Source organism: Ictidomys tridecemlineatus, chromosome 10 (assembly GCF_052094955.1).
Source record: "Ictidomys tridecemlineatus isolate mIctTri1 chromosome 10, mIctTri1.hap1, whole genome shotgun sequence".
Classification (NCBI taxonomy): Eukaryota; Metazoa; Chordata; class Mammalia; order Rodentia; family Sciuridae; genus Ictidomys; species Ictidomys tridecemlineatus.
The window spans coordinates 7,213,789-7,237,424 of record NC_135486.1 but is presented as its reverse complement, the minus strand read 5'-3'; the positions used below and the strand labels follow the sequence as shown (position 1 = coordinate 7,237,424).

The 23,636-nt window shown below is 44.7% G+C and overlaps 1 protein-coding gene and 1 long non-coding RNA gene across 2 annotated transcripts; one reads left to right on the top strand and one right to left on the bottom strand.

Moving 5' to 3' along the window:
* The first annotated feature begins 43 nt into the window (after positions 1–43).
* Tnfsf4 (TNF superfamily member 4) lies at positions 44–20,487 on the top strand. Its single transcript, XM_078022323.1, has 4 exons — positions 44–768; positions 2,272–2,433; positions 16,031–16,073; positions 17,499–20,487. Exons 2-4 carry the CDS (start codon positions 2,281–2,283, stop codon positions 17,849–17,851), a joined length of 549 nt encoding a protein of 182 aa, XP_077878449.1. The 5' UTR covers positions 44–768; positions 2,272–2,280; the 3' UTR covers positions 17,852–20,487.
* LOC144367114 (uncharacterized) lies at positions 8,394–17,745 on the bottom strand. The gene is made up of 3 exons (XR_013426360.1): positions 16,650–17,745; positions 14,861–15,455; positions 8,394–10,765 (listed from the first exon to the last, which is right to left on the bottom strand). It is a non-coding gene; the product is annotated as an uncharacterized LOC144367114 (long non-coding RNA).
* Positions 20,488–23,636: the final 3,149 nt, after the last annotated feature.

The following is a 23,636-nucleotide window of genomic DNA, read 5'->3' as shown; positions in this document are numbered from 1 at the left end:
GAGGAGGAGGAGGAGGAGGAGGAGGAGGAGGAGGAGGAGGAGGAGGAGGAGGAGGAGAGAGGAAAAGAAGAAGCAGCTGCTAAATGTACAGAATCACATATTCAACAGCACTCACTCCAGGTGAGGCACCAGGAGAGGCCCCGGTGGAGAGGCTCACCTGGCTGCGCTGGTCCAGCTGTTGCTCCAGTTGACTGCTTTCTTGAGAGAAGGAAATTCACTGTGCTACACAGCTGTTATTGTCTCTAAAGGAAAATGGCATTTGTCAGTTCTTCTTTGAGAAGGGACCATTGTGACAGTGAGAAGGGACGCTGCGGACGGGGCACAGCTTTGGGTCCTGTACTGTTTGTTTGTTCATCATTTTGGCAGTCACTGGAAGACATTCTCTCTGCCCTTCATCTCAAATAGTTTTTACTACTTCTTTTGCATCTGGTCTCTAGTTTCTATTGGTATTTCAGGCTTTGTGGGGGGCGGTTGTTTTAATCATTTTTTGAAAAATAAATGAGTCAATAGTTACTGATTCTAATCCTTGTTTGTAACTTAGCTATGATGCAAGAAGTGGGCTTTGCACACTGATTTTCCTTTCGACTTTGGTCTTTGTACCCTGTATTTTGCACATACTTTGTTCATGGAATAACTATTATAAAGCAGCTTAGATGGAAGTTGGTTTCTAGTTTGGGCCTGGCGTCTTGATATAGTGACTTAGTTACCTCTCTTTCAGCTAAAACCTTGAATTTCTGAAGACTGAAATGTTCTCCAAATAAATGCAAGGTATGATTATTGTAGTGAAGGTATTTAGTCATTTTAATTGATTCATACTGCAGTAAATTACTTTGCATTTCTTTTAAAAATTATTTGTTTTTTAGTTGTAGTTGGACCCAATATCTTTGTTTTATGTATTTATTTTTATGTGTTGTTGAGGATAGAACCCAGGGCCTCGCACATAGTAGGTGAGTGCTCTACCACTGTGCCACAAGCTCAGCCCCTACTTTAAATTTCTTGCAAACTGTCTCTCTTTTTAATATGCCTCATATCCATTTTTTGATAAAAATCAGTTACATATAACATATTTCCAATATCCAAAAATTACTCTCTCCCTTCTTTCTATAAATATCTGCTGGATACTCCATAGGGAGCTCAGAGGAACGTATTTTTCTATGGAAGGAAGTCAAAATTTGGTCTTAATTAGGTCCTGCCCAATATCCCTGAGTTGTCCAGTACAGCATTGGGCCCAAATTACATACTCAGCAAATATTTACCAATATGACATAATTTTATTGCTTATTTCATTTCACTGTTTATTTTAGCGATAAAGGCTAAGAGAAGTCTATTGCTAGGATATTTTTACTTTCCAAGTTCTGAGTCTAGCCATAGCCTTAAAAAATGAAATAATCTTGAAGGGTAATTTGAATCTATACTTTTGTTCCCTCCTGCAAAAATGACATATGGGAAATACAAAGTGGAGGGAGGGAAGAAACCCAGGATATGCTTCTGCTTCTTTTCTGATATGCAAAAAATTAACTGTGTCTATTGAATTTGCCTGAAAGGACATAGTAAGAAAAAAATGACAGGATCATCCAACACAGTATCTGACACCACATAGATACTCAATAAATACTGACTTCTTTATTTTGATGTATTGGCCTACTTAACTGAAGGGTCTTACTCCTTTATTTCCATATGATCCACCTTCCTATTTTCTTTGTTGTCTTTTTCATTTCAAGAATGTTCTGTGGGTGCTTTTTCTCTGAATCCCTAAAATGGGCTCCATGTTCTGTTACATAATAGAGAGAAGTATCTTAGCCTGACATTTTCCTTGAGTCTTTCATATGATTTAAGGCACCTTGAGGAAGGGATCTGTGAGCTCCTGTATCAACGGACGATGATCTTTATCAAGTGACCCACACATTGGTAACTAGTGCAATGAGAAATTAAGAAAATAGCACACTTCTGTGACTGTCATCTCACAGTCACTCAAATCAGAACTGGAATGCCACAAAAACAACTCCCTGTTAGCCCTGAGGAAAAAAAAAAAGAAAGAAAGTAAAGGGGAAATTCAGATTAGTCACAAAGAAGTTCCCCCGCCTGCTTGCAAAGTTGCAAAGTTAAAACTGAGCGAGTCCGCTCTGCTCTTTCAATCGCCTTTCCTCTCTGGCCCCGGACCGGGGTCTGTCTTCTGGGTGAGAGCTTTCTGTGGCCTTCTTCTCCTTGTGGGGAAGGTGCCCGTCTTCCCCCAGTTCCTCTGGGCCACATCTGCATCCTCCCTGCTTCCAGATTGTGGAGATGGAAGGGGTTCAACCCCTGGATGAGAGTGTAGGAAACACACTACGGTCAAGATGCCAGAGGAACAAGCTCTTGCTGGTGGCCTTCGTGGCCCAGGGGCTGGGGCTGTTCCTGTGCCTCACCCTCATCTGCCTGTACCGCTCTGCTCCTCAGGTAAGATGCGCCACCAGGCGTTTCCCCCTTGGGCTCAGCTGGTGGCAGCTGCAGTAGCAGCAGTTACTGATGCCAAAACTGTTGTGTCTCCTCACCACCAAGTGGTCGTAAGGTGTGGTCAGACACCCCCTGTCTCTCCTTTCCTTCCTTCCTTCCTTTTAGCGGTGGCAGGGGTAGGGCACAGTGGAGATGGGGCAGAGGCACCACTTCTAGGTTTTTTCCTTTCTCTGCAGGGCAAGGATCCTAGTCTTCCTGCATGAGCTGTCACTTTGAAGCTGAGTCACTGATCTCCACACTTGGTTTATCCATCCTGATAAACATGTGTCTGATGAGGGAATTGATGTAAAAAGAAAGAAGAAAGAGACCAGTTCTACTTTTCTATCATAGTCATAAATTCTGCAGGCACTCAAACGATTTGCTTTTTAAAACAGGCTGAAGGTTTCCAGATTAAGTTCTTTCAAACAGCTGACCTTGCATTTTAAGGGCAGCAATGCATGCATGCATGTGTGTTTGCCTGTATGCCCACACATTCATCCCAAAGATCGGATCCAGTGTTGTTCCTCCCAGTCTGTCTCTGCCCGTCTACCTACGCTGTGCGGAGACAAGGCTTCGTCTTTTCCCACTTGGGGGAGCACATCATGCAGCGGGGGTCCTCAGCATCCTCCTCACTGGACACCTTCTTCCATTTCCCCCGCTCTCTACTCTCATTCCATGCTCCCCTTGGGTCACATCATTTTTTTCTTATTTATTTATTCAGATATACAAATATTATTAGGTCTTTAAGAGTGTTCTTCATGGCAGGTGTGAAGCCTAGAGTCTCCCCAGCTCCCTCTGTGGGGCTGGTCTGACGATTCTTATTTCCCTGGATGGTTGCTTTGGGTGGTGAAAGTCTTCCCGGTGAAGGGCAGGCAATAGGAATCTTTTCTTATTCATTTGGCTTATTAGTGCATTATAGTCATATGTGACAGTGAGGGACCTGCATGTTGATGGCCATGTCAGAGACTGGCTGCCATATTAAAGCAGGCCGAGCAGTCCCAGTAAATGCCCGGGCTTGTCTCTGCCCACAGGAAACGGGGATTTTCAGTGGTCGGTGGGAGCATGTGAGTTGATGACTGCTGAGCCTCGGAGAGGGCTCGTGACTTCAAATTCTAGAACTGTGGCTGGTGTGACACAGCCAGCACACCTGTTCCCCCCACCCCCACCCCACATTCACTTCTCCCTCCGTGCACAGCCCTCGGGTGAAATTAAAGCAGGTGCTTTGGGGAGAGAGTGTGTCCATGGCAGGGCACCCAAGACACAGACCGGAATTAGGCTCTTGGGAGAAGAAAGCAAACAGGGTAGCTAAAAATAGAACCGCTGAGTGCATTCACCAGGTCTGGGAGCCCCGAGTGCTTTTTAAACAACCGCAGAGCTGTGCGTTTCCTTACTCTGTGGCATGGTGAAGACAGGACGTGTGGCCCAGGCAAGGCTGGCCAGATGTACCAGGGCTCTAGGCAGGGGACATCAAGGTGAAGCACGCATGTCTAGCCTGCTGGGTCTGGGGCCACCTGGAACTGTCGGCGCCCTGGGAACCCTGAGAAGAAGAGAGGCCCTTTTTACAAGCCACTCAGCAGCTCTGGGTCAGACCTGGGAAGCAGACTGACAGCGGGTTTCCAGGCCACTGGGTCTCAGGTGAGCAGCTCTGGGAGAGAAGTAGCTCCCGTGTTCTGGGGTAGAAATGGAAGCAACTATGTAGGTAGTATGAGTGGTTTGCTCAAGAAACAGGATCCCATATATTCTGGATAGAGTTTTTTTTTACCCTTTTTTGGCTCAGATATTTGAAATTCTTCACGTAACATTGACTTAAATTTCTTTTTCCATTTTTCTAGCTAGACTGTTTTAGTTAATGTGATTTAAATTTTTATTTTATTTTTTAAAACTGTTAAAGGTCCTGGAACAGCACATGGGTTGTTACATTTAATCTCATATACTTCAGCATGGGGAGGAGAGCACAGACAGGTTGTGTGGGTTTTGCCTGGAACTTGTTGGAACAGTGTTGGTGGCAGCAGCAATGGCTGCTGTGGGGGGGGGAAGGGGGAGGGGGGGAGAGAGAGAGAGAGAGAGAGAGAGAGAGAGAGAGAGAGAGAGAGAGAGAGAGAGAGAGGGAGAGAGAGAGGGAGAGAGTTGTAGAGTAGCCCTAAGAAAAGTGTTACAGACTGATAACCTTTTAAAACCCCACATGGATGTCTGGCCTTCTGGCTGGGAGCCGGGTAGGTGGTGGTGGGATGCAGACCACACCTCTCTTTCCTGAGACACACTGCTCCAGGGGTGTGCCGTGTGCATTGGAGGCCAACTGAGGCTGCAGTGCTCCTCATTCACCCAGTTAAACTGAATCTCTTCTTCAATTGCAAGAGAAAAATATTTGGAAAACAATCGTATTTTCCCCCTGATTTCTTATATTTGATTTTTAGCCTTAGAAAATCAATGCCTACATGCATGGCTCTGTAGAAATTCAGACACAGCTTCTAACTCCACTTGGCAGTCACCCTCCCCTTCAATCAACTTTATTTATCCATCCATTTCTCATCTCTGGGTTAAATTTTATTACACACATGAAAAGCAGAACTTGTTGTTTTTGAGATGCCGGAACCAAGATCCCTCTTGCCTTACCCACTCCTCACAGCTCACTTCCCTTTTGGGGCCTTGATCTTCTCACCTGTAGCAGAGGAAGTAGGGCTGGAAGATCAGTAAGACCTCTGTCAGCTCAATATCCTGGGTATGTTGATGACATTCATAGAATGGGCCTGAGAATTTGAGAAATACAAAGCTTGAGCTAACAGATTTTTGAGATTAGAGATTTCCTGGCTCTTAGGAAGGGACTGGGGAAAATAAAATCAGCAGGAATACACTTTTCTACACTTAATTTATATTCCCTGTACTTACCTAAATAGTCTATTCTGAGTTAGCTAAATACCTGGTTTAGAAAGAAGAAATAAGGGAAGGCCCTAGAGGAAGACCCACAAGTTATAAAACTGAATGCTCTGTCACCAAAACAAGCACACATTGGAGACCACACTGGGGCTGCCACTTAAAGGTCAGGCTTCTGGTCTTACCTGGAACTTCAGCTGGGGTCGGGGCAGAAAAAAAGCTGGCCTATGAGAAGCTTTGGTGAATTTTGTCTGAGTGTTCCAGGGATGATGTAGCTTGCCTCTTCAAATATTTGTCACTTTTCAAAGTTCATTTCAAGTGCAGGTACATTTAGTTATAATTCCTTAGCAAATTCCACTGTCAAAGGTCGACAGTCTTATCATTTGTTTCTGCTGGAGAAACAGAAGCAGAGGTTCTTGAACATAAGTCAGACAGTTCTGAATCAGTCAGAGTCAGAATTAAAATTCACAGTTTCTTAATGAAGTTTCAGGCTATAACTTCCACCTTTCTTTGTATCATTTAAGAAGAGAAAGAAGAATTTCCCTTAAAAACCGTGTCTCAGATTAGCTCAGTTTAAATAGCTGCATGTAATCTAACATTTTTTTTTAGAAATCCTGTTTTTAGGACAGACATGTAAATGAAATAATTTTGAATGTAAATTTAATTTGCTCTTTATAAGCAGCTCTTTGAGAATTAAAAAAAAACAACAAAAAACAAAACCAGAAGTGGTAAGCTGATTCATCATAAAGTATTTTGAGATTCCTAAGGGAGGTATTAATGAAAAGGCACAGAATCATTAGCTATTTGATCAGGTATTAGACCTAGTCTATTTACAGATAGAACAAACAAACAGAAATAAACAAACAAACAAAAACCCCCAGAAACCCAGAGAGGGTAGGTGAATTGCTCATGATCACTAAACTAGTTAATTAACCCAAACTCCTCACTCCTGTGCTAGGGTTCCTCCTATTATTATTTAAGATACCTTTTCTCACACTCATCCCACCAACTGTTCAGTTGCACCAGGTGCTGTTTGAGGCTTTGGAGACAAACTCATCGGAGAAGGTTTTTGAACTCTCTGACCGGATAGTTAAGATTCAAGTTGGGGCCAAGAGTGTCAGACATCTGGAGACATACTCAAGGGACAACAGGAAGAATAGAGGAGGGAGGAGGGACCCACCCAGGAACACTGTGGGTAGAGGATGCTTCTGCTGATGTTGGAAGGAGGAGCAGAAGTCCCAGGTGAGAGGCACAGGGTGGGCAGGCAGGAGGCTGCAGGCTTTCTAGGCAGGAGCAGCAAGTTACTGAGAATGGCCTACCCATTCGGAATCTCGTGAATCGCCCTAAGTGAACGCACTTTATTCTCTTTTATGCCAAAGAAAATGTAGGAACAATTACGAAAATCCTTGCTTCTCCAAATTTTGCTTCTTTCATGTGGTCCACTTACTGGCAAATCTAGAAAGTGAGTCTGATGTCTTCTGGCACTAGGGGGCACCACAGTAAAACGAACCATCCTGCGCGTTAGGGCCGGCCTGCCTTCTCCTGGAATTGAGAGGAAAGCTGTTTTCTCAGGAAGTCAGGTGCTCATCTGTGTCGAGGAGGGTGAACAGCTCCAGGGGGACTAGTAGTGTTCACTGTTTACAAGGTGATGGTATTTTCTAAAATTTAGATGTTCTGACCCAGTACTCAAAACAGGATGGAATCATCTGGATGGGGATTATGCTGGGGAGTGTCACAGGGGGACACACCACAGAGGAGAATTGGGAAGTGAGCAAAGAGGCTCCTGGTTCTCATCTAGGGATGTCATCTTCCTCTTCTCTGCTTTGACCTCACCCCTGGCTACGGTACCGAGCAGACCCACCCTGCCACGGGGCGGCCCCTGCCCTTCCAGTTCTGTTTCTGCTCACTGCCTTGTGCCCTACGCTGTCAGAGGGCCTGCAGCTTCCCCCCATTCGGGACTCCTCATTTATGGAAAATGACCATTCATCCTTTGGAGTGTGTGGTCACAGTGTTGTTGTTACTATTAAATGAGAGACAGAAAAACAGGAGGACCCAAACCTGAGTTGGGAAGGGGCAAGGTTATTTCCCCACAGTCACAGATGAAGCTCAGGGTAGAGCTGGACTGAAACTGAACTCTCCGCCATCCCATGCCTTCCATTCTGTTTGTAGTTCCCCGTGCTTTTGAAGAGACTAAAACACTTTCTTACGTAAAAATACAAAATACCTCAGATTTTAGAGAGAGTCATTGAGCGTAACAGAGTACACTGGACCAGGAACCAGAAGACTCTGGTTCATTCCAGACTTTTAGCTTTGAGTCCCTGGGTAAAGTCCCTAACACCAACCAGTTTAATGATTTCCAGCCCTGGAATGTGGCTGCTGTGAGCTTTGGGAATGCCAAGGTGGTCATCACGGTCCTCATGCTGGGGTTATGAGGTTCAGTGACTGGTTGAAAGTGGTCCAGAGATCTAAAATCACACACTTGGAGCACCCGGGCCTGGCAGATTCCGTTACCCTTCACTTTAATATTTCCTGCAATTCTCCAAGGACTTGGCTGCCAAATCCAGCAGAAAATTGTATTTACAAGAGACACGTGATCTGGTTCACAGTACTAGAAACACTGAGGATATGGTTGGCGTAACTAAAAATTTTTTTTTCAGTAGAAGTTTCATTTGGAAATGCACGGTAGGTGTGTTGATTTGTACAGATTTATCTAGCTCTGGTGACATACAAGCACTATTTAAGAAAACATGCTGGCTGACAGAAAGAGTCCCTTTTTAATTCTTCCCTTGCTGATTTAATAAGAACTTGAGGATGGGAAGCCTTTGGTCCTTAAATACTGTATCTTCTAGGTGCCGACTGAGGGCTGCTGGGAGCTTAAGTGACGTAGGCTTGGCACTGGGCTTCCCTGCAAGCAGCCGGAGCCAGAGCCTAGAAAGCCAATGAAGCCGGTGAAGATCAGGAGGGCCTGACCATGATATTACAAAAGGTTGTAAAGAGACACTTAAAAAGTCACCAAATAAATCTTAAAAGCCTTGTTGAGTTATAAATTGTAAAATGTCTTTTATTATTTAGTAATATGAAATGTATTTTGAATTATGTGCGTTGAGTGCTTAATGATCTCAGTTTCCAAGCCCCTACTGGCATTAATCTAGCCCTTGTTCTGGCCTAAAGAGGGCTGGCTCTCAAAGCTCTTCTGGGGTGGGGTGGGGGGGTGGGGGCGTGGGGGGCAGGGCCTGGAGGCTGAGCACTCCTTGCAGTGAGAGCTACTCATGTTGGCAGAGCTTTTCCTACTTCTGTCCTCACTTCTTTATTTTGACGTGGAGGAAGAGAGGACAGATGTTTGTGTGCTGTCTTATGCGGGAAGTTTGAGGCGTAGAGACTTGACTAGGTTTACACAGACGGGGCAGGGTTAGAAATCAAGGCCAGGTCTAAACTCCTTGATCATGACTCCATAACTCTGAGCTTTAAGGATGTTGGTTGGCTCTTTTAAAGATTCATTTTCTTTAAATAAATAAACAAATAAATAAATTCTTTTTTTTCCTGACATTGTTGCTTTTGAAGAAAAATAGAGGATTTATGCAATATCACAAAAGGAAAAAAGACTCTTTTTAAATAGGGATTTAAAAGTACAAATGTCAGTAATATGATTAATGAAGCTTTCACAATCTCATAAACCTTATAGCATATTTTTATAAAATGATTGAAGTGTGCCCATGTTTGCTTTCATCTTTTTCTTTTTTTCAAACAGTAAGGGGATTGTATTATGCGGTCTCTACTTACTTAACGGGGTAGTATGATTATTACATTGTATCCAAACACCTACTCAACCATGCAGTGATTTCCTATGGCTTCTGTAAGAATCATCACAAGTGTGTGGACTTCACACAGTAGCTCTCTCATAGCATGGGAGGGTAGAAATCTAAATCCAAGTGTCGGAAGGGCCATGCCCCCTCACTGCCCTGGGGAAGAACCTTCCTTGCTTCGTCCCAGCCTCTGTTCTTTGACTTGCAGCTGCAGCACCCTAAGCTCTACTCCGTCCTCCATGTATTTCTCCCCTGTGTGGACCCTGTGTGTCCGCTCCTCTTCTCTTAGGCGTACTAGTCAGGTTGGACTTAGGATCCACCCTGACTGCCAACCTCATGTTCCAATCAGCTTTTTTTGCTGCTGTACCCAAAAGACCTGACAAGAACAATTAGCAGAGGAAGAGGTTTTGGGGGGACTTATGGTTTTAAAGGTCTCAGTCCATAGATGGCCAACTCCATTGCTCTTGGCCTGCCTGAGGTGAGGCAGAACATCATGGCAGAAGAGTGTGGTGAAGGAAAGAAGCTCAGGACTTGATAATGAGGAAGCAGAGAGGCTGTTCCACTCACCAGAGACCAAATATGTACCCCAAAGTCATGCTCCCAAAGACCTGCCTCCTCCAGCACACCCCACCTGCCTGCAGTTAGCACTCAGTCAATCCTCATCCGGGGACTCAGGTTACGGCTTTCATGTCCCGATCATTTCACCTCCACACCTTCTTGCATTGTCTCACACATGAGCTTTGGGGATATATCTAATTCCTAAACCATAACATTGACTAATTACATTCACAAATATTCTATTTTCAAATAAGGTCACATTCTGAATTCTAGGTGGACCTGAATTCTGGGGACACTAGCCCACTGAAAGTCATTCATTCACGTACTTCTTCAACAAAGTTTGGATCATCAGTCACGAGTCAGGCACTGAGAACACAGAGGGGACGCTAGATGGGGTCTTGTCCTGCCAGAGTTTGCACCTTTGGGGAAAAAGAAGGCAGTTAAATAAGCAGTGGGAGGAGTGGGGGTAGCGCTGGCAGGCAAGTAGGGTAGAGTTCTTCAGTGACAAGTCTCATCCAAGCTCCTGCCAGCTCCAACACCCAGATTCTCAACTGCAGGTCTGTGAGCACCCTTCCTCTGGCCCTCGGCCTTGGGCTTCTCTTCCCTTAATTACTGGAGAGCTTTAGCTTGAAATGCCGTGGCCATCCGTGCCACCACCCTCTCACCCCGCGGCTCTGCTGTGGTAACTCTGCTAGCCACGGTCTTGATCTATGTCAGAGCGTGCCTGGGGGCCACGTGCTTCACTGCACACACCTCCATGTTCTGCAGCTGTCCCAGGAGCCACCTGGGAGGAGGGCCTGCGGTGCGTGTCATGCAGAGGTCGGTTGTGTTGAAGAGATCTTCTGTTCAGTCTCTTGAGATTTATATTTTGAATATGGGATTTGCCTAATTTCTGAGTTGGAAATGTCCTTGGGTACTTTATTTAACTGGAGAGAGGACACTGGATGGGGATGTTGGAACTGAGCAGGGAAGGGACTGGTTCTAGGTCACCAACAGAACGCAGGACTCCCTCCTGTCAGCCCAAGGCCCCGTCCGCCCTCAGAACTTGCCTTCTTCTTCTTCCTCTTTTTTTTTTTTTTGAGAGAGAGAGAGAGAGAGAGAGAGAGAGAGAGAGAGAGAGAGAGAGAGAGAGAGATTTTTTTAATATTTATTTTTTAGTTTTCGGTGGACACATCTTTATTTTATTTTATGTGGTGCTGAGGTTCGAACCTAGCACCTCACGCATGCCAGGCGAGCGCGCAACCGCTTGAGCCACATCCCCAGCCCAAGCTTGCCTTCTTAAGGTGATAATTTCTCCTTTCATAATGCAATGAGACGGGGAATGAGTGATCTCAAGTAGAAAGGTATTGACTATAATAACTCTGCTCCCCCCTTGTACTTGAAGATAAATAGGACAGTTTCAAAAACCCTGCCAGATATTATGTGATCCTGCAGTCCCTGGCTAAATTCCCCTGTGGTCAGCAGATGCTTATTACCAAGTGTCATCACTTCTGAAGTGTGGTAGGAGGTGTGCTAATACAGTGGGCACACTGGAAACCTGCCCTTCATTTCCTAGACACTAAGCTGGTGTGAGCCTTGATCCATGAGGTGAGGAAGGGAGGCTCAGGAATGTTTTGGTGAACTTCAGGGCTTCCCTGGCCAAGGTGGAGTGGGAAACTCAGGTATAAGGAAATCTCCCCTTGGGGGACATAAAGAGGTAATGTATTAGGTCAATCACATAATTTTGCAGAGATTTATGTTCCAAGGATGTCTTTGAATGATTTTGATATTTATCAGAATATCTGTTCTCACTCTTGGGAACTATCATTTGCCAAGTATCAGGGATAATGAAACCATGGTTCATGTTCCCTGAGAGAGGAGGAATGTGTCTCTGAGGGGAGACACATGTAGCTATTACTCAGACTTGACAGAAAGAGGGAAATGGTGGGAGCAGGTTATGAGTATGTCACCCAACCTGTCTGTGTGTGTGTGGGGGGGACAAAGGTGGAGGTTAAAGGTGAAGCTGCAGGGAAAGGTGCCGGCAGTGATGGTCAGGGGTAGGCATGGACAGGTGGCTTTGGATGGCCATTAACATGGCTTCGCTCTGGGCTTATTACATCCCAGTAAACTGTTGGTTCAGCAAGGTTTTCAAATCCACATATCTTTGTCTCTAAAAGTGTAACTTTGGGGATAGTTTTACTTGAATATGGAAGACTCCTTGATCAAAGAACTTCTATTCCTTTCTCTGGGTGGGGTTCTGAACTTCCTCCATCCAAAGTGGGACCCGTCCTTTGTTACAGGCTGTTTCGTGGAGTGTCCACTACATCCACCAGGATGGGAGTCTATGCTCTCATCCTGGTGAGAGTGGAAAGTTCCACTTTCCTCTGTGGAGGGACCTGGAGACATATCTGCAAGCCTGTGGGGTAGTGTTTTTAGGACCTCTTAGGTCTCCTCTGATTAAACACAAAGCCCAAGGAGTGGGTAGGAACTGGTCCATCCCAGGGGAGGTGGTGGGGTAGGGTGAGGAGCCGCTGTTTCCTCCACTGTCCTCTGCTGACTCACACCTCAACCCCTCTCCCCCAGGATATTGACTTGGTGGCCTGGTAACAGGGTGAAGCAGAGCCCACTTCCTGGTTTCATATTTGATGGCATCCCTCTACCAGACAAATGACAAATGAGTATAAGATCGACAGCCCCAAGCCACATCCTAGTGAGTCACACTCGGAGGCTCACACTCTCAAAGATGAGCTCTTTAAACAAATTATCACTTTCTTGTGAATAGAGTAGAGGCTGCTAGATAAATACCGACACCAGACTCTTCCACATAGCTTCTCGGACAGCCCAGCACTCACAGGATGAAGAGCCAGGAAGGGTCTACTTGTGACTCTCCTCTCACCAGCTTACAGTCCTTTACACTTTTCATGAGCTTGCTGCCCCTTGCCAGGACAGTAATGCCTAATCAGAGCCCAAGTCATGATTTTGCTAACCTCAACTATACAGAAAAAGCTGGGATTGGTTGAGGAACGCTTCTGGATATTCTGAAATAACAGGTGACATTTCTTAACTCCTTACAATATTCCATGCCAGGTGCTGGGCATTCACATATTTGAAGCTCATTTAATCTTCATGACAATCTTCTGAGACAGTGGATCTTTACTGTTTCTATTTGCAGATGAGGAAAGTAAATATCGGCAAGGTAAATGCAGTTTTCCCCAGGTCACACAGCTAAATATGTTCAGAAGGAGAGATGAAACTTATACTGGGTAGGGATACTAGAAGTCAACAGAGTGATTTTCTTTAACATTAGGGTCCACTCTTGGGGTTGTGCATATTCTGGGAGTTTGGGTATATGACATATACCCATCATTATCCAGGGATCTTTTAGTTTCCATAATTTTGTGTTTTCCAGAATGGCACATCCTTGGAATCATACAGTATACAGCCTTCTCAGATTGGCTTCTTTCACACAGTGATACAGATTTAAGATTCCTTCATGTCTTTCATGGCCTGAAAGCTCATTTCTTTCTAGTGCTGAAAATAACATTTCTTTCTCTGACTGTTCTAGTTTATCCATTCACTTATTTTTTAAAAAAATTTTTTTAAAGCTGTAGATGGACACAATGGCTTTATTTTGTTTATTTATTTTTATGTGGTGCTGAGGATCCAACCCAGTGCCTCATGGATACTAGGCAAGCACTCTACCACTGAGCTACAACGTCAGCCCTATCCATTCACTTACTGAAGGACATCTGGCTATATCCAAGTTTTGACAGTTATGAACAAAGCTTCTATAAACATCTGTATGAATAAGGTGATTTTAAATACTTGGTATGGGAGTACAGATACCAAAAAACAAGGATTTGATGTAAGTCTGCAGGTGTTAGATTTTGATGAGCAGAGATAGGTGAAAGGATTGTTTTGGAAGAGAGAAAAAGATAGCAAGTATTTTTTTCAATGTTTATCATGAGCCTGGCAATCTGCTGGATATAAGTTATTCTATTTAAACCTAACAGTGATCTCCTAGAACATTCCCATAATGGCATTATGACTTCTTTTCCCATACGTGAAAGTCAATGCTAAGAAATGGTGTATATATATCTTTTCCAAATTTCAAAGCTAGAGAAATCATAATTGAAGTGAATTTGACTCTACTGCATACACTCTTTGTCCTACTCCACTGGGCTCTCTATCCAAGGGCAAGGAGATCAGAGTGACTCAGTGACTTGATCATAAGACACAGAAAGCTCATAAGACAAGGAGACTGGAGCCAGGCTGCAGAGGGCGCTGACTTGGGCAGTGTGTGGTGACTATGGGTAGTGGGACCACCAGTGTGTGCAAGTCACAGAGAGAGATGGAGGATGTGCAGGGAGGAAGGGGGGGGCTCCTTTTTCTACCTTACAACTTGTCTGAACTGTTGGTTTTGATGCTTGTTAGAGACTTCTGAGAATATGCAAATGGCTACCCCTTGGTGACCTTCTCAGGAGAGGGAGTTCCAGTAGATCAACCCAAGGGGGGCAGTCACATGAGCTTCCCTTGCGGCCTCTGCAGCTTCTCTGTCCCCGAGGATGCCCTCTTGGTCACTAGCACCGCGTAACATCAGGGCACTTCAAAAGCCGGGAAATTTCTTTGGTTTTCGAGAACCTTTAGGGAGACTTTTGCAATGTCCATTAAAAAAAAAAAAAAAATCACAAGGGCTTTGAGATCAGACAGCTTGGAGTAAATTTGTGAATGAGGAAGTTTTATGTTTTTTAAAATTAAAATTGACATAGAATTGCAACTCTTAAAATCATGGGAACTGAGTGGTGCCCACAATCTTCTAGTGATCTTTAAAGATGACAAACTGACACCTATAAGCCTTATAAAACTAGCCTAGAATGACCCAGGACCTGCTCTGAACCCAGGTGCTGCCCGCTGAGCCTCATGCTCCTTGTGTCACATGGCCATGCAGCTGGCACACACTAGGCAGAGAGCAGCGGGGACGTTTATTTACCCAGGGAGCACTGTGTGGGCACAAGGGAGTCACAACAGCACACAGAGGGCAGGGAGCCAAAGACTCCCACTTCCACCAGGTCAGCCCCTCTCTCCACAGCTTAGTATTGAACGAAAACTGGTGCCGGGGCCCAGCCCCTCCTCCCCAGTGCCTGTTGGTCTCCCTGGGGGAGGCTTGTGATGGTACTTACAGGGAAGTTCCTCATCTGCGCGGGGAGTCCCCACTGGAGTCCTCTCAACTGGGCCAGGAGAGTGGGAAGCAGGGATTCCACTGCCCAGGGCATGAGAGCAGATGTCTCCCACACCTTCCATCAGGGCACTCTGCCAGAAACAACCTTGTGGGAAGAGCTGCTGCTGTCTTGGCAGGACAACAGGCCTTCTTTTTCCTCTTCTAGTAGGAAATACAACCATATGGTACGAAATTTAGGAAGGAAAATAAAGTAGACCAGGAAGAGCAAGGGTCCCTACTACCCCTGGCCTCAGGCCTCCAGCTCCCTCTCCAGAGGGAACATTGGCCACCAGTTTCTCCTACATTTTTCCAGACACCTTCAATGCCCATAGAAGTGGTATTCCTTTTCCGTCGCACATGGCACTATACTTCCTGTATGATTCTGTCCTTTGACAGTTTCACTTAAAAGACTTTTGATTTGCTCCCTATTGAGCTTTTCTTTTTTAACCACCAAATGACTGTGGACATTCACTCCATCTACTAAGCTTCCTCTTCCCATGGTTCCACTTGTTTTCTTGCTACTGAGGGTGGATATGGTTCACATTAGGTTTTCCACTCTGTTGAAGAAAAGGAAAAGATGCAATGTTTTAAAAAATAAAAGCTATATTTAATTCTATTGAACTCTAAAGGATTAAAATAGATTTTATTGCCTGTGTCCCCTGCAAACCTGATGTGCTGATTCCTGTGTTATAGTGGAAGAAAAGCACACAAGAAGTTTCCAGGACTTGCTCCCAGCAGGTTCTGGGAACCTGTGGTCATGATGGACTGATTGGTCACAGACTTCTCCATGAGGGACTCTCTATGAATGGGTTTCTCCACAAGAGAACTAGTAAGTGTACTGTTATCTAAAAGGGGAAGTTGGGGCCCCAGTGAGCCAAAACAGTGCACCAAAGAGGAGCTTGGCAGAAAGGAGAACAGACCTCAAATGCTGGCATGAAAGAGCAGAGTAATCCTGACTCGTCTTAAGAAACGCTATAGAAACGCAAGAGACAGGCAGAAAATCCGACTCTAACCCTCACAGAAGAAACCGAGTCTTTGTTAAGCCTTTCCCTCCACAGGCTCCTGGGTTTCTGTTTCGTTGGCTCTGATGCCTTTTTCATCCCCCTAAAATATATCCTTTTTCATCCCTTAGGTGCAGTATCCTTCAATTCAAAGTATTAGAATACAATTTAATGGTAAGTATTGTCAAAAGTTTAACTGATCCATATTTTTGAAAGGATCTTCTCTTTAGCCTCTTAATTTCCTCACAAGATCTATCCTTTTCCTTGGGGGAAGTGTGACATCCCAGGATTGTTGGGACCTGAATATGATTTTCATTAGGGACACAGAGGTGCATAAGAAGCAGGGGGGAGTGGTTGACCACCACATCCATGCTTGTCTCTGTACTTCACCGGCCTCACTTTATCCTCCAGGGACCCTTGAGGGTGAATAATTCTCATGCTTCAGCTAAGGAGACAAAGGCTTTACCTTTCACAAGTCTGTCTGACCTTAGGACACATCACTTGCTGGCTCTATTCTGGGACAAGATTTTACCTTAATGAGAGTTGGGGAAGGCCCTGATATGAAGAAAAGGTGCTATTTTGACTATCAGGAGAGCACCATGATTACAGTCAACCCCCACTGGTTTCTATATTAATTCATTGGCTTGTTAAGTTCTCTGAGGCTGAAGGGAAGTACCTTTTGCTCTCTATAAGTGGTGTTTATTTCAATTCAAAGTATGCCCCTTGGGACTGATATAAGGCAAGAATTACCAAATTGTGGCCAGCAGTGGAGACATGTTTTCCCCATCACTAAAGAACATCCTCCAGAATAGGTGTCCACGATGTAGTTGCCTGGCCATTCATCATGCTGTTGGGCTGACGGGGAATAAAACAAATTTAGGCTTTTTAGTTTCCACTTAGAATTGCCCCATACACAAACTACCAAAGCTTCTCCTGCTCCTATTCCTCCTCCTTATCCTCCTTTTCTTTCTTGTATGGCAACAACTCTTCCCAAGTCACCTTCCAGGAAGAATTAGCAATAGGAGGGGGAAGGGAGAAGCAAGTCGGAGTCCTGGAGCTCTTCAACCTGCACTGGCTTCCTGTGCTTAGCTGCAGACTAGCCTCACGGGGTAAAAGCCGTCAGCGAGTCTGATGCCCACAGGCAGTGGGGAGAGGCTAGGGAACTATTAAAGCAATGGCTTTGAGTGAAGCTAGGAAGAGGTGTGCAGGACCAGGGCAAGGGGCACCGCTGCCACTCTGTGCTCTAGTCTGCCCCCTGAGCAAGCAAGGAAGGACTGAAGCTGCCAACTCCATGCAGTTTTGAAAAATCTGGGAAACCTCAAAGCCACCTTTTCTGCAGTAGGTCAGCCACGACAATTTCTATAATCCTCAACTCAGGAATCCCAGCCCCATCGGAGACTCTCTCTGCAACTGGGGTTAGCTCTGCCTCTACTTGCATTCCACAGGGGAAGGGGATTCCAACCCATGGGTAGAAACTCCGTGCTGGCTTCCACTCTTTAAAAACATCTGTCTTCCTTCACTTTCTCTTCACTTGATTTTAGTTGTATTGGGAGGTTGTTGCCTAATGTAGTGCTTCAGTATCTCTATTTTTTATTCTAGCCCTGCCCTTTTCAGGGTGTGAGAAGAAATTTTTCCGCATTGTACCAGAAAAGGCTGAGACCATGAAGGTGGAAAACAGCTCAATCATCATCAACTGTGATGGGTTTTATCTCATCTCCCTGAAGGGCTACTTCTCCCAGGAGGTCAACGTCAGCCTTTACTTTCGGAAGGGTCACAATCCAATCTCCATCCAGAGCACCAACAAGAAGGTCAACTTCATCACGGTGGTCTCTCTGGCTTTCAAAGACAAAGTGTACCTGGACCTGAGTGCTCACAATACCTCCTGCCTCCCAGTGAACGGTGGGGAATTGATTCTCATCCACCAAAATCCTGGTGGGTTCTGTGCCCCCTGAGGATCTGATGGCCACACCCCAAGCCAGGCACCAGCACGAACACCAAGCCGGGGTGGCAGGACACTGATTCTTCCTTGTGAGTGGAGTTCTTCATGCTCGGCCACACGGGATGTGAGCAGAAGCGGATCCTGCCCTACCCGCTCACTCAGGGATATTTAAAATGTACTGTGTGTACCCCATTCACCTTATTTATCCCGCATCTTCAAATCACCCAACTCATCCCCCACGATTGCCTTCAGCCCACTAGGAACTTTTGTGAAAATGAAAAACCAAATGCTTCTTACAGACAGATCAGTCAGGCAACTGTTTAAATAAACTTTAGTCACTGAAAAAAGCACTTGGCTACAATTTGCTGGAAATTTGAGATGTGTATGGCATTGTCAAAATGAAGAGGAGCCAAGAGAGGGTTATGATCTGCAAAATGTGGTGTTCACCAATCCCTGGGAATCAAAATGAACTCTCCAGCGTTCAACTGATGGCCGTTTGCATACTACTTACATCCCTCTTCCTTGGAGGAGTTCAAGAGGGACTTGAAGACAACTGTCTAAGAAATACCATGTACTCTAGAACTTTTTTCATTACCACTTAGCTTTTCCAGCTTCCAAACATATGTAATAGAAATCTCCTTTCCCAAGATCCATCTTGGGAATATTATGCTGTGAAAAATCTAATCAATGGTTAAGAGAAACCAAGAGAGATTTTTCCCTGGAGGGAGTGTGTAATAAGGTGAGAGTTATCTTTATCTCATAGGAGAGCAATAAACTGGACCTCAGGGTAAAAGTCAGTAAGGATTGGGACGGTCTGGGGAAGAAACCCCTCTCTTTGCCATAGACAAGCAAAGCAGTGCACCCTTACCTTCCTGCCATGCTGAGATCCCTCCTCAGCACCACGCTGTGTACACAGAAGCCACATTGTTAGGTCTCCCCCACACCCCCCCAAAAATGAAGTAATGCTACAATCAAATGCAGTTTATGTCAAACAGCACTAAGAAGCAATTATACCTTATGAAAAACAACCAACTCTGTCCAGAAGTACTAAGTGCTATATATGATCTCACAATGAAACCAGAAGGACCTATAATTGGTCATTACCAAATCTTCATATCCCCGTTGAAATAATGAACCATGAATATGGCATTGTGATTTTCATGTCAAATTTCTAGATTATTTACAAGTTCTCTGTGCCAAAATTTTTATTAATGTAATTTTCAGCAATTTTTAAAAATGTAGTGAATGTTTCCCTGCTGTTTTAAATAGGGGATACAGTGTACCCTAAAGTCTTTCTGGATGATTCTGTGTCATTGCAGGAACTGTACTGTGTGAAGTACGTGGTTACCTCTAGGACCTCTAGGAAGGCAAAAGGCTGTCATCCTGACACTAAGTGGTCTCAGTTCCATTTGGGCTTTTTCCTGTCTGATGCTTTTCTATTTCTTCATAAGTGCTTATCTCCAACTATATTCCCATCCCTCTACTTCAAGCTATTAAGAAAGAAGCTAAATAAAAATTCTATACAACTTGTGTGTAAGGTAAGAGTAATCAAGTTCTGAGTGGTCACCAAGGTACTCATGGAGTCACGGTCATGGCTAAACACTTAGGGAGGGTCCACTCTAGCCCAGGAACTGGGTTAATTGGTACATGAATTATTCTGAGCAAGGTATTCTGTGCTGTATTTGCCTACTCAGAAGATTTATGTGTGTGTGTTTTGTGTATATTTTACTTTTTGTCATTGACTATATTATGCAAAATTAAGTGATATTTTAAAAAGCAATGTTTAGGACTACAGGTAGTATTTAAAACAATATATGTCCACTTTTTAAAGTTTGGAATTTTTGTCTGTGTTTCTCAGAAATGTGCGGTGCCTAGGCCAGGCCGAGCACTGTTGTCCTGTGGCTGGTTGTCCTGGACACCAGGGCCTCTCCCTGTGGGGACCCCTGCTTGGCTCTTTCCATGCTGGCCTCCTTCAGCCACACAGGGATACGGCTGCTGGGCACCAGCTTCACCCCCAACTGCCACCCATCGAAATCTGTTCTGTGTGCCAGGCCCTCCGAGTCATATCCTTCAAAGAGATAATTAACCCTGAACTCACAATGTGGAAGAGATCTGTGGAAAGAGAGTTAAGTGACAAGTTAGGAGGCAGGACTTCTAAATTTGACTTAGTTACTAACTAGCTAAGTGACCTTGGACAAATAGTTCCTCATTTCTGCATCCTGCTTTCCTCTTGTTAAGTGACAGGAAAGGTAATGTCTAACAGTTTAGAATGTTATGCTCATGTAGCTGAGAATGCATATATTAAATGTGCTTGTTATATAGTTGCTGTATTCAAGAGTCCTAACTTTCTCTTTTACTGTATGGAGTATATTTCTGCTCCCACTCCGCCCCGCCCTGGCCAAACCAAACATCTTCCTTTTGCCTTCTTGGTAATCCCAGTTGTTGTCTAGCTAGTGACTTTCTATCTGGAGAATGCTGATGATATTCTAACTTTCTTCTTGAGCACACTGGGCAGGTCCCCTATTCAGTCATAACTTTGTATTTGTGCATTCTTGGTTCTCAAATAATATAAATATTGATATTAATAATACAGATAATAAAAGTATTGATATTTACATAAAAACAAATAAAGGATCTCAGAATCCAGTACTGGTTAGAGTGTTGGAGTAATTATTTTTCCTTCTCTTCTCCAAGTTCTGGTTAACTAGTCTCCTGGTGCGGGGAGGATGAGACGAGTTTTCTGGTTTCCTATCTGCCTCCAATTTTACCCGTCAGAAGTATGTCCAGGGGATGGTTGAGCTGGTGAAGTCCATTTTTGCTTTTGAAAAGATGATCTCCGGAAGTCCCCAGAGTCACAGCCCAAGAGAGTGATGAGGAAGAGTTCCCCCATGCACAGTCCCCTTCCCTCAGGACCTCTCACCTCATTTCTAACCGTGGGGTCATCGCTTTGAGCATCATGTCCCCTCTTCCTAGTAGTAGGTATAGCTGCTGTCTCAGGAAGAGGTCAAGCTGAGTGGGCCGTGGGGCACAGTCTGGCCATGCTGACCCCTGTGCTGCCTTGGATGGTGTTGGTGACCCCCTGAAGCTCCCCTCTGCCTCGGCTCCATTGACCTCACTTCCTCCCCTTCCTCTCTGTCCTCTGCCTTTCCTGGTCTTCATTGCCCTTCCTTTTTCTCTGTTCACCCCTTTGGTGCTGGAGTTCCTCAGAACTCTCAGTCCTCCTTCTCTACATCAGTGATCATAGTCTGGCAACAAATAAGCCACAGTTTGACCCTGTATGCCTTTTATTTGTTAAGCTGAATTTAGTTGCCAACATTTAAACATTGAGAAATTTTTGGCTTCTTTGGAGAGCAAAACCCAAAACAAAACAGGCCCCAATTTTGGCACGAGAGTAACCATCTAAAGCTCCCATCTTCAGGGATATTCAGCGTTTCCAATTTCCAGGGTCCCCACCATTCACACGATGTATAAATGTGCTCATATCTACTCACTCCACTTGTTGCGTGGCTTGAGGCATCTGAGTTGTCACCTCTGCTCTGAACACTTACCAATGTCATCAAGTATTAGGCCTAAACCATAGGGCGTGCACTGATGAAATCTAAAACCACTTTTCTGCCAAGTATCTTCCATTCTTGTGTCATGTTTATTGTCACCACTTGTGTTAATCATAACATACCACTTACTGAATATTCACTCTATGGAAGGATCAGATTAGCCATTTATAAGCATTATTTAATTCTATCCCCCCAACAACTCTTTGGGGTAGAAATTATTATGATTCCTAATTTGCATATGAGAACTTGACTCTGAGAGGTAAAGTTGCCCAAAGGCCCGCAGCTACTAAGTGGTGGGACTGAGATTCAAGACCAGACAGTTGACACCAGAGACCATGATCTTAACCACTGCTACTGTCTCTGGGCAGTTCACATGAATGCAGTAGGTACTTATACCCACATGTCAACAATGAGCATGCTGTCTTCCTCGCCATGCCCCTCCTCCTGAACCATGATTTTGGTTAAAGGCATTGCAATCACTCCTGAATCCAGAAGCCCAGGATCTGCCTACTTTCCTCCATCCAGTCTTTACCCACTAACTGCTCACACACGTCCTATTTATCATTGCAGCCCCATCATGAACTCCCAGGTTGCCCCCAACTCCCAGGCTCCCCAAACCACAACTTGAAGGAAAAAAGAAAAAAAAAATTATATATATGAATGCCTTTGCTAGTCACACACACATCCTTATGAAACGGTTTGACAATTTCTTTGGAAACTATATATGCAGGAGGGGTATTTGTAAGTAACAGTTTTTGCCAATATCCAAAAGCCTACAAGCCTGTGGCTATGGCTTCCCCAACTCTTCATTTACTCTCCCTCATACTTTTATAAGGAACTCCCAGGGGCCTCCTTGCCTCGGTTAGTTCTGTCTGATGAAGAAGGGGACACACATTAGCTCAATGGATGAATGAAATGAACAAACAAAATGAGGCAAGGGGGGGTTCAAGATGGCGAATTAGGGGAAGGCTGCATCCAGTGGCTCTGCGGCTCAGGACTCAGGATGAATACTTCTCAGCAAGGCGGGGGAAAGGGAGAGTTCAGAGTGTCTTAGAGACTCAGGAATTTGGGTGCATTAAACAAACAACAAGAAAGAATATCTTAGAGCTCAGCTGGTTCACTGCAGAGGGGAGGGATAAAAAGAGAGAGAAACAAAATGGGGAGATTTGGCATGGAAAAACCCTGTAGATTAGAAAAGCAGTTGAACTCAGATGATCCAGAGGCTGCCCAGCAAACTAGGACTCTGTACCTCTCAACTGGCAAGCTGAGGGCTGAGGTGGGAGCCATCATGAGGTGGCCATGCTGCAGTTGCTGCTGCAGGACTGGGAGGTCGTACTGCGAGTTGCCATACTGTCCTGGCAAGGGCCTAACATGTGACCTAGGGTGTGCCTAGCTGAATGTGAGTGTAACATGCACAAAGAAGTTTGTACTCAAGGGGATTCAAGAAAAATGTAGGGGCATTCAGATTGCTTTCCCTGTGACCAGCTGAAGGAGGTCAAGAATCTGAACAGGTAGGTGTGAAAACACTCAGGGACTTAGTTTGGGAAGGCTGTGTTCCCAGGCAGCAGATGTGTGGAGGATCGGCTTCCCTGTCCCCCAAGTCGAATTCTTGAGAGTCTCCTGAGATTCAGACTCACAGCAGGGATCAGCATTTGCTAGGCCCTAGGAGCGTGTTGATCGAATTTTCCAGAGCAGATATCACCCAACAAAGTCCCTAAGGCCTGACTGGACCTAAGCCACAGCCACTGGAATTTTCCTTTTAGAACTCTGCCGCAGCCCCACCCTGAGATTGCGTCAATTTGGTCTATCCAGGCAAAATTCCAATCAATAGTACTCCCCATTCCCTCCTACCTTCTATGGTGAGAAAGGAAGTGGAGAGCTGTTTCAACCAGCTTCAGTTTTAGTCCACTCCAATATGCAGCTCAATGAGCAAAATAAAAAGATGAAGGCGTTAACAACCTGTAGACTATGCTCATCCCTTTATCCCTCCTCGCTCAGTACATAGCCCAAGAAGAATGGAAAGGACAGTTGGGCATAGGAAGTGACCATCTATTCTTGTGGATTGTTTTGTACACACAGTTGAGATGATTCTTTCATTTTTTTGTTAGGAATATTTTCTTTTAGGGTTTTTGGTTTGTTTGTTTTCTTTTGTTTTTTTCTCTTTCTCTCTTTTTTTCCTCCACTAATAGCCAAATTCTCTTGTTCTCTCTTCTATTGCTTTTTTCCTATTTTTATCCTCTTTAA